The sequence below is a fragment of the Pseudoliparis swirei genome, chromosome 13 (genome assembly GCF_029220125.1).
Source record: "Pseudoliparis swirei isolate HS2019 ecotype Mariana Trench chromosome 13, NWPU_hadal_v1, whole genome shotgun sequence".
In the NCBI taxonomy this organism is placed as follows: Eukaryota; Metazoa; Chordata; class Actinopteri; order Perciformes; family Liparidae; genus Pseudoliparis; species Pseudoliparis swirei.
Genome location: NC_079400.1, coordinates 16,398,396 through 16,416,901, shown reverse-complemented (window position 1 = coordinate 16,416,901; position 18,506 = coordinate 16,398,396). Strand labels below are relative to the sequence as shown.

Here is an 18,506-nt window from a genome sequence, read left to right as displayed (position 1 = left end):
GAAGAGAGAAGCTCAAAAGCACAGCTGACAATATATCAGATGTGCAGACCTGTCATCATCTCCACTGTCAAAGCATTCAAACAAGAGGCCAGCTGGGTGTGGTGTGTGTATATTTGGTATTTGTGCATGAACACAGATCTATAATTACATTTCTAGATATTTGATGTGCTTCTTACCCGATAACCCTTTCCAGCCTTAACAGACTGAGTTTACATTCCGGGATCAGCCAAGTCTTAAATAACGGAGTCAAGAGTGATACTTATTTGTTTCATATTGCCTATCGTCTCACATGAAACCAATTACCGTTGTAAATTATTTGATCAGTGAGGATTACCTTTAGTGATTGAGGGAAGCGTCTATTTCTTTCAAGCCGGCATCCGAAGATGCTTCCAGCACATATGGAGCAATGACACAAGGGTTGGCCCAGGTGTGTGCCCAATGTAAAACACCTTCAGGTCTTCTAAAAGTGAGTCTGCCAAGCCCAAAACCAGCTTCAATTAGACAACGTATATCTATAGTGGGTGGAAACGAACCCATCAAAGGGAAAACCAGAGAAGCAAAAAGAACAAAAGGGAAACGCATGAAAGAACGAGGGAACAGGTAACGAGGGGAAGAGATGGGTGAGATGAGAGAAAACACACAGATGAAGGAGAGCGAAGCAAAGAGGCTTGAATAAAAAAAGTAAAGACGCTTAGTTGATGAAAAGAAATGTGCTTTTTGGGAAACGGGGTCACGATGAATAAATCATTGGAACAGAACAGAGACCCAATCTCTACTCTTTACTCAGCCGGGCCGCAGTCGCACTTGTAATCGTAACGTATAAACAAAGTGCGGCGGTGAAGTAGTGGTGCAAGTCTGATGAGCAGGGCGCCATGGCAACAGACAAGGGCATGGACCCCCCCCCCCCCCCCACACCCACACAACTCTGTGCTCCCACAGGTTCAGCTCCTCATTACTTTACGAGGGAAAACCGTCGTATCCAAGACAACCGTGCGCGGCGCTTCATCTTTTTACACTGCGCTTTGCCATGGCAACAAGGGAAAATGCGTAAAATAATAAGTTGGAGTTGCGTGTATTTATGAGTTTGAGCTTCTCTACGGAGTTGCTCTTTTTTTCTGTGAAAATTATTCCATATATAAGCACCATTGTTGAAAAAAGAAAGTGTTTCATTTAGCGAGGATTGTCTCTAGAAGAAACAAGCACTTGTTTACCTGTTTGAGCTCCTGTGGCCTGGCAGCAGCACGTCGTAATGTTTCTACAACACTTTTCTACAGCTCTGCAAAGCAATTTCACCAGAACTGAAGAAAAACAAACGGCATGCACAGTGGCTTCTCGGAGAAAAAGAAAACAAAGTAATGATGTGTTTAAAATATATATTTTTAACCAAACAAATGAATTGGATTCTTGCAGTAAAGGTCAGAGTTAGATTTATGCTTAAAAGGGTTCATCTTCACTGAGTCGTAATAGTTATTGATCACTCATAAATGTGTACAGTATGAAACAATTGAGAAATAATCTGCCTCTGAAACCTTTGTAGCTACCTTAATATGGAAGAATTTTGTTATATCATTGAAAAATAACTCACTGAAAAGATAGACCATCCTGTCGGAGATTTTACTATTATTACAAGAATATTGGCGAATGTCACTTCATAAAAACTACCACAAGAACGCCAGTATGGTTATACTTGCCCGTTTTCAAACTAAATGCTCCACTAAATTCCTTCTCATAAGATAATGTCAAAGCAATTTTGTTGAATCTTGCCATCCTGAGCTCATTTAGCACCCAAGTCACGACATATGCTCGTGCCAATCAAAACAAAGTGTGGAGGTCTTTTGAAGGGGAGGATGCATTCAAGTGCAGTTTAAAGCCACACGCTACACGGTTGACAGATTCCCAAAACTAAAAAAAGGGTGTTTTAAATTCCCTTTATGCGTATTTAAAAAGTACACAACGTGCTATTCTTAGCATCAAGGAGACATCATGGAAAGAGACGCTTCCTGTATGTTTCCAGGGCGTATAATTAGCTTGAATTGTAAATCATTAACCATCAGCTAACAGATTTGGGACTCATTAGCCACATGAACTACTCTGAGACTTATAATAAGAGTCAAGTTTATCATCTTTTATTTTTCTGTTTACTACATCACCACCAAAATGGTTTCCTTCATCAAAAAGTATCACTTGATGCCAGATATCTAACAAAAGCTGATCAACTCAGTGCTGTCGGGTCTTCGTTTTCCCTCAGCCGATTCAGATTGTAATTTGTGTAATTAGAAATGAATGTCATGTACACTACCTTTCAAAAGTTTGGGGTCACCCAGACAATTTCGTGTCTTCCATGAAAACTCACACTTTTATTTATCAAATGAATTGAACATTTCATAGACCATATAGTCAAGACATTGACAAGGTTAGAAATAATGATTAATATTTGAAGTATTCATTTTGTTCTACAAACTTCAAGCTCAAAGGAAGGCCAGTTATAGCTTATATCACCAGCATAACTGTTTTCAGCTGTGCTAACATAATTGCATGGGTTTTCTAATCAGACATTAGTCTTCTAAGGTGATTAGCAAACACAATGTACCATTAGAACACTGGAGTGATCGTTGCTGTAAATGGGCCTCTATACACCTATGGATATATTTCATTAGAAACCAGACACTTCCACCTTGAATATTAATTTACCACATTAACAATGTATAGAGTGTATTTTTGATTACCGGTAATTTAATGTTATCTTTATTGAAAAAAAAGTGCTTTTCTTTGAAAAATAAAGACATTTCTAAGTGACCCCAAACTTTTGAACGGTAGTGTACGTACCACCTAGAGCAGTGGTCACCAACCTTTTTGAGCCCAAGATCCCTGACCTCCGCCTTCATGACCGGCAAGATCTACCTTTGAGGCGTTGAGAGAAAACGACGGTCCAGACTGGATTTATGACTTTTTATTTGGCCTAATTGTCATTTTGGTCCAGCGTTCAAATTGATGAGACCAGGTAAACAGAATCTAAGTGTAATATAACAAGTAAGATATTTGTTAACCGCACACAATATGAACAAGAAAAAACACATTTGCAATGAGCAGCTGGATGAACTACCAATATAAATGTTGTATTTATTTACATTACAGCACAACACTGACTATGGAGGACTCAAAATGACTTAAGTATAAATAAATAAATAAATAAATGCATGAATAAATATGGGAATAAATAAATAAATGCTTAAATAAATGTATAAATAAATGCTTAAATAAATGTATAAATAAATAAATAAATGCTTAAATAAATGTATAAATAAATACAGGAATGAATAAATATAAGTTATAAATCAACAGGACCTCATTAAATAAATATATTTCTACATTTCTGTATTTCTTCATTTATTTATGTGTGACATTTACGTGTCCGTATATTCAAATGAGCTGGGCGGTCCGAACCTCTGTCTATAGCATGATTGGTCACCGGAGTGTGATGCACCTGGTGTGTTGTGCTCTACTATTTTTGCCTGGCACATGAAGCTGAAGTTGACTCGCTCAGCTCACCGTGAGCAGAAGTTAGCCGAGACAGCTTTTTGACTTCAGCCGTTTATCAATACCAAGTACATTGAGTACAGACTTGTATTCTTTTGGAGTCTGGTCTTGGGAGTCTGGTCTTTGGAGTCTGGTCTTGGTAGTCCAGACTCTCGAGGACGCAGGACGGTCTTTCTGGTCGTGTGACGTCACCACATCAACTGTTCTTGTTAATGAATTTACTCCAATTATTCACTGTAAAATACTTTACAGTGGAGTAGAATGTGTTGCGGTGTTCACTGTCGTTTGGCGTATACTCCGCCCACAGTAGCCTGGTACTTGTTCCCGAATAAACGGTAATAACTATAAAACGTCTCGTAGCTTTCCATCCTGACCCAGGGTCGCTACAATATGAAGTTATGAATCTCAGTCAAATTGACGTAACGTTATCTTTTCATAAATCAGAATCAGAATCAGAATCAGAAACAGGTTTATTGCCAAAGAATGAATGTTTTCACAAACAAACGAGGAATTTTTTTTGGTGGAAGGTGCAACATTTGGACATGACAAACAACAATCAACGCAAGGAGGGAGGAGGAGTGGGAGGAAGAGGGAGGAGGAGGAAGAGGAAGGAGCGGGAAGAAGGAGGAGAGAGGAAGGTGGAAGAAGAGGTGGTAGTCCTGGGGGTGACAGTCAGTCAGTCCCGGGCTCCATTGATGAGACCGCCGTCGGAAAAAGCTATTGGTGTGGCGGGAGGTCGTGGTCATGATGGACCGCAGCCTACTCCCGAGGGAGGGACTCGAACAGGAGTGTCCAGGGTGGGAGGGTCGGCGACAATCTTTCTGGCCCGCTTCAGTGACCTGGAAGTGAACAGGACCTGGAGGGAAGGCAGATTGCAACCGATAACCCTCTCGGCCGAGCGGATGATGCTCTGCAGCCTGCGCTTGTCTTTGGCTGTGGCTGCAGGGTGCCAGACGGTGATGGAGGAGCAGATGATGGACTCAACGATGGCCGTGTAGAACTGTACCATCATCTTCCCTGGCAGGTTGAATTTCAGCTGCCTCAGGAAGAACATCCTCTGCTGGGCCTTCTTGGAGATGGAGCCGATGTTCAGCTCCCACTTGAGGTCCTGGGAGATGATGGAGCCCAGGACTCCACAGCGTCGACGGGAGTCACACAGGATGAGAGGGGCGGGTGGGGCTGCATTCCTCCTGAAATCCACAACCATCTCCACTGTCTTCAGAGCGTTGAGCTCCAGGTTGTTCTGGCTGCACCAGGTCACCAGGTGGTCAGTCTCCCACAGAGATGAGTCCAATGAGGGTGGTGTCATCCATGAACTTTAGGAGCTTGACGGACTGGTGACTGGAGGTGCAGCTGTTGGTGTACAGGAGAACAGCAGAGGAGAGAACACAGCCTTGGGGGGAACCCGTGCTGGTGGTCCGGGAGCCTGAGACGTGTTTCCCCAGCCTCACGTGCTGCTTCCTGTCGGTCAGGAAGTCTGTAATCCACCTGCAGGTGGAGTCGGGCACGTGCAGCTGGGAGAGCTTGTCCTGCAGCAGGGACGGGATGATGGAATTGAAGGCAGAGCTGAAGTCCACAAACAGGATCGTCCAGATGCTGGAGGATGTAGTGAAGGGCCATGTTGACTGCATCGTCTGCAGACCTGTTGGCTCTGTAGGCGAACTGCAGGGGGTCCAGGAGTGGGTCGGTGATGGTCTTGAGGTGTGACAGGACCATTCAAAGGACTTCATGACCACAGAGGTCAGGGCGACGGGCCTGTAGTCATTGAGTCCTGTGATCTTGGGTTTTTGGGGACGGGATGATGGTGGAGGCCTTGAAGCAGGCTGGCATGTCTCCAGGAGGTGTTGAAGATGTCGGTGAACACCGGAGACAGCTGGTCGGCACAGTGCTTCAGGGTGGAGGGCCCGCTGCTTTGCGGGGTTCTGCTTTTAAACAGCCTGTTGACGGATCTCTCCAGGATGACGAGGCGTCGCTGAGTTGATGGAGGTGCTCCAGGGAGGAGGGTGAGGGCTGGGGAGGGTGCATTGGTGCGGGCTGTTGCCAGGCTGTGGGGATTGGTTCCATTGTCTTTCAAAGCGGCAAGCGGCAGTAGATAGCTCTCATCTGCCAGCGCTGTGAAGCACATTGTGGGTGATTTGGGCTTGTGTGGGTTTGTAGTTGGTGATCTCTCTGAGCAGAGGAACAGGAAGCAGAGTCGTTTGCTGAGAATGGTTGTTACTTCTCAGAGGCCAGTCTTTTAGTCTCTCACCGCCTTGCTTTTGACTCTGTGTACAGGTGTGCAGCCCCTTCCCCCCACTCCTGAATTTCTGCAGTCTTAGCTTCCTGAGCTCGCTGTGAACCCAGGTTTTGGGTTTGTCGTAAACCTCACCCTGAGCTGATGGAATACAGCTGTCCTCACAGAAGCTGATGTGGAAGTTACAGCCTCTGTGTACTCATCCAGGCTGTTGGTAGCAGTCCTGAAGACATCCCAGAGATCCTCCAGAGCCTCACTGGTCCACTTCTTGAACTTCCTCACCACAGGTTTGCAGAGCTTTAGTCTCTGCCTGTATGAGGGAATCAGATGGACCATGACGTGGTCAGAGTTTCCCAGTGCAGCTCGAGGACGGCGTGATAGGCCCTGCTGATTGTTGTGTAGCAGTGGTCTGCTCTTCTCTCTGGTAGGGCATTTAATTAACTGTCTATATTTAGGAGTTCGTGGCTGAGGTTTCCTTTGTTAAAGTACAATAACCAAAGAGTCCGGAAGGTCCGCTCCACACGCCGTATCTGTTCAGCGAGTGTCTGTTGTGCCACGTTCACGGCCAGGATGAATAGTAGAAGGGTTTGCAGTGGATGATAAAGATTCCAGGTCCGCGAACAGTGCTGTAGAATCACCGTGCACCAGCCGTTGTTGAGGTAAAAGCAGATTCCTCCACCCTTTTTTTTACCGGAGAGCTCCGTGGCCCGGTCTGCTCGGAACAGCTGGAAGCCAGCGAGCTGGAGCGCAGAGTCTGGTATCGAGCCACTAAGCCATGATTCCGTGAAACACAGAACGGAGGATGAGGAGAAGTCTCTGTCTCTCCCCACCAGCAGCTGGAGTTCGTCCAGTTTGTTGCACAGTGAGCGGATAATAAACTCGTTGTGCTCTTTAGATCCTCCAAAACCTAATTATATATCATGTTTAGCCGCTACGGAGGCGTCAGAGCCAGCGGAGCATTTCAAAAAGTCCTGCCGAGATCAGGCTTCTCTCGGCGGCCACACAGCGCGCTGAGCGCCCGGAGCTCAGTGGTCCCGCGAGCAGGAGCTCAAATCTCCGTCGCATATCCTTATTAGGCTGAATCTCGATAAACCGACCACAGATTTGATGCTTAAACTACTAACTTATCGACTGAAAACATCCTTAAATTACATTCCGTGACTCAACAACAGTAGTATTTAGAATGTACAGACAAGAATGCATAATACACGCTGTTCGTCTACAGGTCCAAGTGCTCGGGATCGATTACTTCTGTCTTGCTCCCTGATTTGACCAATCCTGTTTAACAATGAGGTTCGGACCGCCCAGCTCATTTGAATATACGGACACGTAAATGTCACACATAAATAAATGAAGAAATACGTGTGGACACATAAATAGAGAAATAAATAAATGAAGAAATACAGAAATGTAGAAATATATTTATTTAATGATGTCCTGTTGATTTATAACTTATATTTATTCATTCCTGTATTTATTTATACATTTATTTAAGCATTGATTTATTTATTTATACATTTATTTATTCATTTATACATTTATTTAAGCATTTATTTATTTATTCCTATATTTATTCATGCATTTATTTATTTATTTATTTATACTTAAGTCATTTTGAGTCCTCCATAACTGACAACATGATCAGTCAGTGCAACTCATGTAAGTTCAGCTCTCATCATAATGCCATCAAGCCATGTGACTCCAGTCAGTGTTATGGCTGTGACTGAACTCTGTCTGTGAGCTTGTAGTTAGTTCATAATCACAGACAGACAGTCTGAGGCCGTCTGTGAGCTGTCTGTCAGTAATCCAGCTCCTGGTCTTTGATTTGGTGATTTTCTCAACTCCACTGACGAGTTTTTCGGGGCAAAATTGGTATTCATGAAAGTTTTCTCATCTGGGATTGGTTCTGAACTCAGACCGTTGGTGATTACGTTCACATCAGCTCTACAGACATCCTCAGATTTAAATAATTTTCATAATAATAAATATGAGAAGCACCATTTGTGACTCCTGCATGTCCCTTTTCAAATAATAGAATAAATGCAATTGCAATCACTTTCAAGTAAACCAGATTGCTCTATCAGACAAGAAAAAAAAGCTCAATGTTGAGCTTTTGTTTTGAAGGACAACAGCAGAAAAGCCCAACTCACGGAGGTAAGACCTGGCAAGTCGCCAAGAATCTCGGCTGTCGAGCATGCGCAGGCGTAACCTGTTAATGCCGTAACGTAAACATGTACACGAAGGTACAGGCATTTCAACATTTATTTATTGATGACTTAGTTTTATGTCGGTGTACTTTGAGCTTGTGTAATATGTGAAGTTATCAATAAAGGTCTTTCTGCATTTCCCCCTGCGCCCCACCTGTAGTGGTTCCCCTCTTTCGGGGCGCACAGCTGACAACACGGCTGTGTAAGCGAACCCGTTTTCAGGCGTTCATGAATCAGGCGGAGATCTTTTCTGACGTCAATCTTCCAGTCAGAAAGAAAACATTTCAGAAGACACCTCAGAAAATGTTCGAAAACAAGGAACAATGTGTTTCTGAATTTATTTTCATTTTATTTTGGAGATCGACAGGGAACGTCTCCGAGATCGACCGGTCGATCGCGATCGACGGGTTGGCGACCACTGACCTAGAGGCTGCAGGATTTAGATCCAGTGTTGAGAGCCCCCCACGGGGAGCATTTACAATGCCTGCCTGGATTATATTTTAAAAGCCCCCACTCCCTTTGTCCATAATTTTCTGAGGAAGCAGCAGAGATGAAATCAGCCAAATGAATATCAAAGTTTCCATTTTACTGGCAAATACAGTCTTTGGTTAGAACTAATAGTTACAGGCTCAAATTAAATTTCAAAACTAGACAACTGCATCATCTGCCTTACGGAGCATGGATGTCGGAGGTTTGCCGACTCAGCCATTTACCCTGCAGGAATTACACCACGGCGAGAAAAAAGATTTTCTGGAAAAATGTTCGTGGGGGTATGTCATGATAAAGTTATTTGGTGCAACCAAACATGTACATCTTGAAGTGTTTCTGTTCCCCACCTTATGTACAAATGTCATGTGCGACCTTCTGGTATGGAAGAATTTACAGCGTCACCGTAACTGCTGTGTACATTCCGCCTCAAGCTAACCGGACATAGCGCTGAAGGAACACAGGCGATCAGTACATTAGTTGGAATCTGAGGCTGCTTTATCTAGATGGGGAAACTTCAACAAACAACCTGAAGAAATTCTCCGGTGTGCTTGAAACACTTAATAGAGCAATACGAGGAGGCGATTCATACCACTTCAGACCCCTTCGAATGGTTACAAAGCCCTCCTTCAGCCACGTTCTAAAATCGGACCACGTTTCATTTATCTTACGCCTCAGGCAGCTCTTGCAACAACAATCGCTGTAAAGGGAAAAGTTTGGATGGTCGGACCAATCGAATCTATGTACAGGACTGTTTTGACGCCGGCGGGTGATATGTTCAGGGTCGCGCGGATAACAACGACTGATTTAAGGGGTCTGTACAGGTTCATCAAAAACATGTAAATTGACGTTGTTCCTACCAAGTCGGTTCATCAATCAATAAAAACCCGTGGATAAATGGCGATGTTCGCTGCCTAGATGAGAGTAACCCCTTACTCGGGATATGGCGGAATACAAATAGCCGCTTCGACCTCCTGAAGACCATCGGCTCTGCCAGCGGGAGTTCAGAACAAGGTGGAGAAAAGCTCAAAACCCTTTATGTGAAGCCTAAAAGACAATCACGGACTTCAGATGAAGACCAGCGGTGATAAAACTTAGAGGTCCCTCCCAGGCGAGTAAATACTTTGCGGTCTTCTTCGTGGGGCAGCCGAAATGATGCGGGCAAGTGAGCCACCCTGCTGATCCTCTCAGAAGTGGGGGGTCCTCTTTAAGCGGTGGACTCCGGCAAAGGAGGTCGACCACTCCGGGCGACCCTAGAGCTGTGCAGCCCAGGCAGGAGTCTTGCTATAAATGACCTCTCCTGTCCCAGCTGTTGTTCCTGAGAGCTTCAAGATTCCTCATTGTGCCTGTCCCAAACACCCAAGGTAACTGGAATGATGGAGTCCCTCCCCTCACCGTTTGCATTAAATTTTGAGGGTTGGTCAAGGACTTCATTTGCCCATGTTGCCTGCCACGCTGGACCCTGGCAATTTGCTATCGTCAAAGACTTTAGATTGAAGGACACGTCTCAAAGTTTAGAGTCCAATTTTAAGCTGTTTTTTTCTAAAATCAGTAAATTAGTGCTCAGGCAATGTTTCTGTTGAGGTAGAATCAGACCTGCTGATCTGGTAGGCATCCGAAAAGCTTTTAAAAAAGCAGAAATTTATGGAAAACCTCATACTTCCAAAACAGATAAAAAGGCTGACGGTTCTTTAATCCTAGTGCAAAGCTCTTCGAAATGAGAACCCGACTGTGGTTTGAGATGAAAATTCAGCAGTGGGAAGTTCTGTTTTTGGTGTGAGGTTTTCAGAAAATCCACTAAATGTTGACTATTTTATGTCCCATGATTCAACATGGGTAAACATGGTAACATCTGACGGTCTCGAGGACAACCGACCCAAATAAATTGCTTATTTCCGAAATACTCATCACGATGAGAGCTGAACAAGACCATTATCTGGACTCCATTAGCACCTTTGTTTAATAGAGCCATCTTCACCCACATGATGATCAAATATGATGATCAAATATGGTAAGACTAGATCAATTTGAGGTTTAACGCTTTAAGTTAATAACTACATTTGCAAACTGAAGTAATGTCGCTGTAATGTCCCTCTAATCTGGTCTTCATGCTTCGGGACAACAAACAGCATGAACTTCAAATCGCTGCCGAGTCGCCAAAGATAGATATCTCTACTAACCGACATTATAATTACTGCTTGCTTGCTTGCACAGGTCATTTGAATGCTTCCTCTGCAGGATTACAATGTCCTCACTGCTCACAGAAAGAAGCATGAACGTAAACAGACATTAACCTTAAGTGGAACTGATGTAAAACATGCCATATCAACACAAATCAATGTCTCTGCTATTACCTTTTTTAAAGAAATTGTAAGTGAACACTAATTGATTTTTGCCATGATGCAGGCGAGCTCTATGAACCTTAATTTTAAGGGGATAATGTAAGCCTAACATTGGTGTCTATGTAAGAAATAGGGCACCGGCTTTTTGAGGCGAAGATGAATGAGTGTGTTCATGAAGAAACCTGGAAAACATTCACCGGTATATCTCAGATACAGTGATGTCAGAACTCTTCAGCTGAATGAAGAACTGGGTCATGCTGAAATATAAATGTAACTTGCAAGGGATGAAAGGAAAGTCTTTCTGTCTTTCATTTTTCATGTTTGGGGTTTGTTTGATTCTCATTTTCGCTGAAGTAGTCAGTGTGGAGACTTATAGGCTGGGCCTTTTTCGGTCTTTTCTTATGCTCCATGATAAATTAATTGTCTATATTATATACATATATACATAGATATATGCAACAGGAGATACAACATGGTAAGAAATAAAGGGAATGGGAGGGGTTTGCTACATTATGCTGTATAGTGTTCAGTAATGGAGGGTGTCGTTGTATTGTTGGAATATAAACACGATTCTTCCAGAGAAAGGTGGTAATACGTAATAATATAGTATGAAGACAATGTAGTTTCTCCTTTTTCGAATTAAAAATAAATGTCGCACAAATGTTTGTTTTTTTGATTCATCATGAATCTAAATCTCTTAATTCAGGGTTAAAACTATTATTAGGAGGGTAGATCTGTGTCTTATTAATGTTTATCGACCCTGATGTCAGACACGCGCTCAAACATCTGTGCACGTAACAGTTTCAATGTGTGCGCATGCGCAGTGGCATCGAGCAGGTACATGACGTCCTTCTCGTCACTATCAACGTTGAGCTTATTCTTCTAATTAGTTGCAGGCCAAAAGTCAAACGTGACGTCAGGCTGTCACCGCTGAGTGGTTTCACCTGCGGCTGTTGTACAGGTGCACAAATTTAGCACGAGACCGAATTGTGCCAATTAAGCTATGACTAGCTTAATGGGAACTGCATGTGGGTGCTGATGGTGGCAAATGTACGACGCACGAGCGCGCGCTAGAGGAAGCCTATACCGTGGAGTTAGCTCTGGGTGGATTTTAATATAAACAATTAGCTACTTAAAGTCACATATTTCCGCGAATCTTGGCATGGCATAACATATATATACCTGTTTGTGCCCAATATCCACCTACCGAGTGGCGAGGGTGGAAAAATGGTATTTATGCTCAACAATAACCTAAAATAAACACCTCGTTCCCTCGGTTAAAAACTGATACCATTAAAAAAGGGAGGGGGGTGATGTTGAAACTCACCTGCCCGTTCACCTCTTTTTTCCGGACTCCTCGAGAGGGTTGCTCTCCCGGTCCACTCGTAGCCTACAGTTTTGTTTAAATATATGCCGTCACTTTCACAACCCACACAGTAAGCTGCTGTTTAACGAGTCCGTATAACTAAAAGAGGCTTCATCGATTGTGAACCCAACCGGAAGCTCCTCTTTTCCCCGATGTGAGTCCGGGAAGGTTTTTTTATGCGTCTAACGGCGTGGGCACCCGGTGTGAAGTTGAAGCCTGCCCGCTGCACGTCGATATGAACCCGTAAGAGCAGCGAGGAGAGGCTCTAACTTGAAAATGTATTTTATCTGGTGACAAAGTGACATCTAGTGGCGCGAACGGGAACTGCAGACGGCTTCATTAAAACAAAAACAAACTAGAATGGGCACTCGGTAGAGCGCATACCTTCGCATATCACAAGATCGGGCATTGAATTATGAACATTTTGGCATTAGTTGCATGCCAATTGGACACAAATGTATCGTGCTATGGTAAAAAAAAAGATGTTGACCTTTCCATGACCTTGACCTTGACCTTTGACCCGATTGATCCCAAAATCTAATCAAATGGTCCCCGGATAATAACCAATCATCCCACCAAATTGCATGCCATTCAATAAGATTTGACCTGTTCGTGACCTTTGACCTTGACCTTTGACCCGATTGATCCCAAAATCTAATCAACTGGTCCCCGGATAATAACCAATCATCCCACCAAATTCCATGCGATTCGGTTCAATACTTTTTGAGTTCTGCGAATAACACGCATATAAATAAATAAATACACGGCGATCAAAACATAACCTTCCGCATTTTCAATGCGAAGTTAATAATAGAATACCAAGGCATTTCTGTGTCTTATTTTATTATTTTATTCCCTTTACAATTCTTTCTTGGAAAGTGATGATTTTGATACAAATTATTTACATTTTTTGGAGGGGGGGGGGGGGGGGGGCAAAGAACAAATAGATGTACGAAGAGAAGAAAGAACAACAAAAAGAGAGAGAGGTATAGATTTTCATGCACATTAAATAATTAAGTCACAAAGTCAAGTGTAGGCTGAGGAGCTCATTTGTTTTTCTGATTGTTGGTTATATGAAGGGACGGGCAGTTGATGTTGGGCTCATCTACCACTGATTGCTGTAGTCCGAGCTGTGAGGGAGGAGAAACAGCAGGGAAATTAATTGAAATGCACACGTGCTGCATCCTAATATGTGTCAGACACCACTTCAAAGAATCATACAACAGCCACGACGATGTGTGCAAAACAAACGGCAATGTAATCCTTCTGCAGTGGGGCTCACAGTAATAAAACAATATATATCAGACTAATTGTGTCAGTGTGCTTTCTATAGAATGTGTTTTAACACTTAAAGAGCCCCATAGATGAAATATGATCATGAGTCGCTCACCGTGGTTCAGCGTCTTGGCTCGAATCCGCTCCATACAGCAGCCACGCCACCGCCTGCTCGGGGGACGACCTCTTTCCATACCTGGAGACAAATCAAACACATGATATTTGGAGATGGAGACCCTTCTTTGCTTTCCACTAGCAGCTTTTGCGATATGAATTTCAACCACTGGCCATATTTTTTTTCTTCCAATAACTTTACTGCAGCATATTTAATTATGTTTTCTTCTTCAGTTTCTTTACTAAAATCGATGCCTGGCCACTGGGGAGTAAACTGCCTTTGTGAGAGGCTAGAGGGTTTCCACTGCGAGTCCTCTGAGTGCAATGACAGATACAGCCTCTTTATTACTTTGCTCCACTTCCAGCACAGGGGAAACTGCAACCAAACAAACACACACACACACAAACACACACAAACACACACACACACACACACAAACACACCAACACACTATTTCCTCCACTATTTGTTGTTCAGACGATGTTGGTTGTTGTGTTAAACTGACTGCTGTAGGAAAATGAAGTGGGTGCTAAATGTGAAAATGAAGCTGCAGGTATCGCAACAGGCAGCACAGGGTCAAGAAATTAACTGCTTTGTGTGTTTATTTTCCTTATTTGGGTGTTATTGTGCCTCCAGAAAAAGTAAAAAAATAAATGTAATACATCTTCTAATACATGAGTTTTATTATCCGTTTCATTTGCTCGAATGATTGAACCACCAGTCCTACAATTAACGCAAATCCCATTTATATTTCTATAGGTACTGAGATATGTGGGTTCACTTTCTATTCTGCACAGACACATTACTTTGATTAATCTATAGTATGAACTGTGTTGCATTAAACAATGCAACGATTAAGTGACAAGTTGATTATTGCTGTGTACACACACACACACACATATATATATATATATATATATATATATATATATAATATATATATATATCATATATATAATATATATATATATATATGAATATTAAGCTTCCTGTAGTCACCATTGTCGCTAACATATCCAGGTTTATTTATTATTATTTATATTTATTTATTTATTAATATTCTTCTAACGTTACCCTGCTATGTGTTTGCGTCATAAAACACTGTAAATACGAATATATTAATCCCTCTCACCAGAGGAGGTAGAGGGACAAGAAGATACCAAACCACTACAAGCTTTCCTTTTGTTATCCCTTCTCTCTCAGTTTTACTCACACCTAAAAAGGCTGTTTAAAAAACTGTTTTTTGTGTTGTTTCCTAGAAATCCCTGCACTGCCTGGTTGAGTATATGGAAGATGTATGTGGATATATGGAGAAATATATATATATAAAAGAAGAAGAAAAATTTCTTTATTATCTTTTATTTATTTTATATACATTTTCAGATTTATTTGATTATAGTATATTATTATTTATTATTTATTATTATCATTATTATTATATATAATAATTTAGGATAGTAATATATAAGCATTTTTTGCTTCTACCTATACCTTTTCAGTCTTTCTGTTTTGTATAGTATATAAAATAATATTGTATTGTAATGATTGACTGAATAAAATACACAACAACAACAACAACAACAATACAAACAACCACACAAGGACCAAGGCGATGACTCACCTCTGCCGGGTGATGAGGTTAACGTAATGCCTGATGGCCGCGTGGTACTTGGCCCAGTCCTCTGACGAGGCGTTGCTTCCCGGGCTCTCCGGTTGGGGGGGGTAGGCGTCCGCGAAGCCGCTCAAACACACCAGCAGGCAGACGGCGAGCGCCGCGAGCGTCATCCAGGGTCTCAGCATGTTGGCCATCTGAGGAGGAGGAGGGGTGAACTTTTTAGTTTAAGCCAAAATATACATTCAAAAAATCAAAAGATTTACATTTTCTGTTCCATTTTTAAAAAAGAAGAAGAATTCATTTAAGTTTCTGCTCCATTTTTTAAATTAAAACCGTAATGCACACAATGCATTTTAAGCATTCATAATGTGTGAGGAAATACATGCATTGAATCATACATTACACTCAATTACACTATTTCTAGGATGAGGTTAGAAATGCAAGATGCATGAAAGTCTCAGAGGAGTCTGCTCACCCTGTTGTCTCTGGTGTGGTCTCTGTGCTGTTGCCCCTGACTTGTCATCTCCTCTCAGTTCACAGGATTATATAGAGAGCGGGATGTACCTGATGTGCTCCGAGGATCAGTTAACCACACCCCCCTCTCTCCGGTGGCTGTGTGGAAACCTCTCTGCACAATGATATTCAAAAATAGTTTTGATTAGGATTCTCTTTGGTTTGAATATTTTACTTATAGCTGAATTCTGAAGTTCAAGATGTACTCTGCCTTCACCCAATGTGAGCTGGGATAGGCTGGACACACACACACACACACACACACACACACACACACACACACACACACACACACACACACACACACACACACACACACACACACACACACACACACACACACACACACACACACACACACCGTGACTCTGAATAGGACAAGCGCTTACGGATCATACATACAGTAGGTGATAGGATATTGGGATTGACATATTTTTTGCCTCGTTTATTGGTTTGTTAACAATTTCACAATTTCATCCTCTCACAGAAGATGTTTTTGACGTACATCTATATTTCCATGCAGGATTCATGATTATGAAATAAACACACGGAAATCTGCTGTGATTGTTATGCTGCCCCTTCAGCACCATGGACAGCACTATAGGAGCCTATCTGTTGCTATGAAATGCAGTTAACTCAGTTTATTAGTTTATTAGCTTGATATTTGCTACTTAAAAAATAACACACAAACTTCTAAATGTGATGTTGTATACATGCACACAACGTGCAGCTCTATGTACAGTTACGGTTAATAACAGGGTCTCAATAAGTATATGTGGGCTGTATCAGGTGCACTTTAGTGTCAGTGTTTAGTATTCAGTGGTATATTTTCACATGACAGTGATGCCATCATGAATAATAGGCCAATTCGTCTTTTTCCCCCCCAATTAATTAGGGTGAATTTCTTACAGGAGCCGTTGTAATCCATCGTCACATTGTTTTATTGACCCCGCTCTACTCTGCGCATCCAGTAATGAACAAACACATCCATCTCCAGTAGTCGAGGAAATGGGATGGGCCCCCAAATTACACTACTTCTTGTAGATGTCAAATTATGTGTGTTAATGTATTAATATGAAATGCTTCTGATCCAGTAATGATGTAGCCTAACGTGTCTAATCATTAGCCCCGTGCCCTTTGGCCCTCGACGCACTCATCACCCTTTTCCTGCATTATTCACATGGTGATGAAGCCATTAATATGGCGTGGAAGTGGAGGTCATAGGCGACAGAATCCACACATCAATAATGCTGTTGTGTCACACACACACACAGACAAAGTGTCAGCATATTATAGTTGAGCTTAATGATTCATCGAGGTTTTGCAGGATCAAATATCTCTTATTAATGATGCTTTTTTAAACTGTATTCCCATCACCACAGATGACAGTGGCCTGATGATGCTCCAGCGCCATGAGCACGCACGCACGCACACACACACACACACACACACACACACACACACACACACACACACACACACACACACACAGACACACACGGGCGGTGTGTACACAAATACCTTTCAGGTCTCAAGTGGCAAGGCCGAGTCGCGTGTAATCGGTCACATTTACGACCGGCTCCCGTTTATCTTAAAATCTTCTCGGCGTGCTGTTTGGGGGGGGGGGTCCAACAGATCCGGTGTTATAGGATGTCTTTGCAATGTGCACACGGTCGAAAGGGGGTTCTGCCCCTCCCTGTCCTTTATGTTTGCACACACACACTTTAGAGATGTGCTGCTGATTTTATGGCCTTACATATTTTGTTTAGAGTGCCGCTGTATGAGATCAGATGTGTGTCATGTTTTAGATCGTTGCTGAATTTAAAAAACGGTCACGGTTCCATTTAACCCTAACCCGGTCCAACCGGGCTCCCTGGGGAGCTCATGGAAACCCCTCTCATGTGTTGTTTATAGGGCTGTAAAAAACTATGTTGTTTTTTTTCCTTTCCTCTGTCTGTCCCTAAACCCTTGTCAACTTGATTTAGGCATTAATCCCCTCTGACAGCCTCTGGTGTTGACAATAAACCAGCATTTAAAGCGAATATACGACCATGCCATAAAGGTAGTATATGACACATTGATTGCGATGACCGTCTCTGAGCAATTATTGGATCATAATTCAGACATTGAGGGACAATTAATGTGCTGCGTTTGTTTTTTTTAATACACCAAAAAGATGCAAAATAACAAAATGCAACCAAAATGGGAAAAATGTTGGTTTTTAACAATCTGGTGGGTTGAGAAAACCTAAACAAAGTGATTAAATAATGAATAAATGATCTTCTGTTCAAGAGGAACCTTCCTCTCTGTTGTTTCCAACAGCTAACGGTGGCCACCCTGGACATTCAGTTAATTCTCCTCCAGTAATCAACCTCTATCGGCTGTAAAAGTCAATGACAAGAAACAACAATATGCACAAGACAAACTCATCAGCCTCCCGCCACCGTTTGAAGGTAAACACTGAGAAAGTAACAGATAAGAGAAAAATGTCCTCACGGTCCACCGGGCTCCGGCTAATGCCCTCCTGAAGGGGCCCCTACCGAGAGGAGAAGTGGTCGAGTTGCCATCGAGACCAAGATAATGGGACCAGTTTCGAAACTTTTTCTCTCAACTTGCCTACTTTGCTGCAGGTGACAATGTGACTTTGTGACGTCGCTCTGAAAGCTTCTCTCCTCAGCCCGTCTCCATTACGCGTGGCGCCTGTTCCCAAATACAAAAGGAAGATAACGCACATACGCTTACAAAAGTTCAGTCTGCCGTGAGAGCAATCAGCTGGGAGGAGGAGGTCGGACTCTTTCCTGTCATCACAGACAGAAT

At 42.6% G+C, this 18,506-nt stretch overlaps 2 protein-coding genes across 3 annotated transcripts in view; both read right to left on the bottom strand.

The window, feature by feature from the left end:
- Positions 1-12,339, bottom strand: part of mpp2b (MAGUK p55 scaffold protein 2b) — a 38,024-nt gene extending 25,685 nt beyond the window's left edge. Inside the window, exon 1 of one of the 2 annotated variants that reach the window (XM_056430515.1) lies at positions 12,133-12,339. The gene's annotated coding sequence lies outside the window, so the exon portion shown is untranslated. The remainder of the gene's footprint in view (positions 1-12,132) is intronic. The other variant, XM_056430516.1, reaches the window with a different exon arrangement.
- Positions 12,340-13,276: 937 nt separating this feature from the next.
- pyyb (peptide YYb) lies at positions 13,277-15,370 on the bottom strand. The gene is made up of 3 exons (XM_056430517.1): positions 15,183-15,370; positions 13,562-13,642; positions 13,277-13,301 (listed from the first exon to the last, which is right to left on the bottom strand). Exons 1-3 carry the CDS (start codon positions 15,368-15,370, stop codon positions 13,277-13,279), a joined length of 294 nt encoding a protein of 97 aa, XP_056286492.1.
- Between the last annotated feature and the right edge of the window lie 3,136 nt (positions 15,371-18,506).

What these genes read in the sequence shown, in the direction of transcription:
- pyyb (XM_056430517.1), bottom strand. Translation starts at nt 15,370, where the DNA reads ATGGCCAACATGCTGAGACCCTGGATGACGCTCGCGGCGCTCGCCGTC. An exon ending in AACCTCATCACCCGGCAGAG is followed by an intron (nt 13,643 to 15,182) that starts GTGAGTCATCGC and finishes ATTTGTCTCCAG; the next exon opens with GTATGGAAAGAGGTCGTCCC. An exon ending in AGCCAAGACGCTGAACCACG is followed by an intron (nt 13,302 to 13,561) that starts GTGAGCGACTCA and finishes CCTCCCTCACAG; the next exon opens with CTCGGACTACAGCAATCAGT.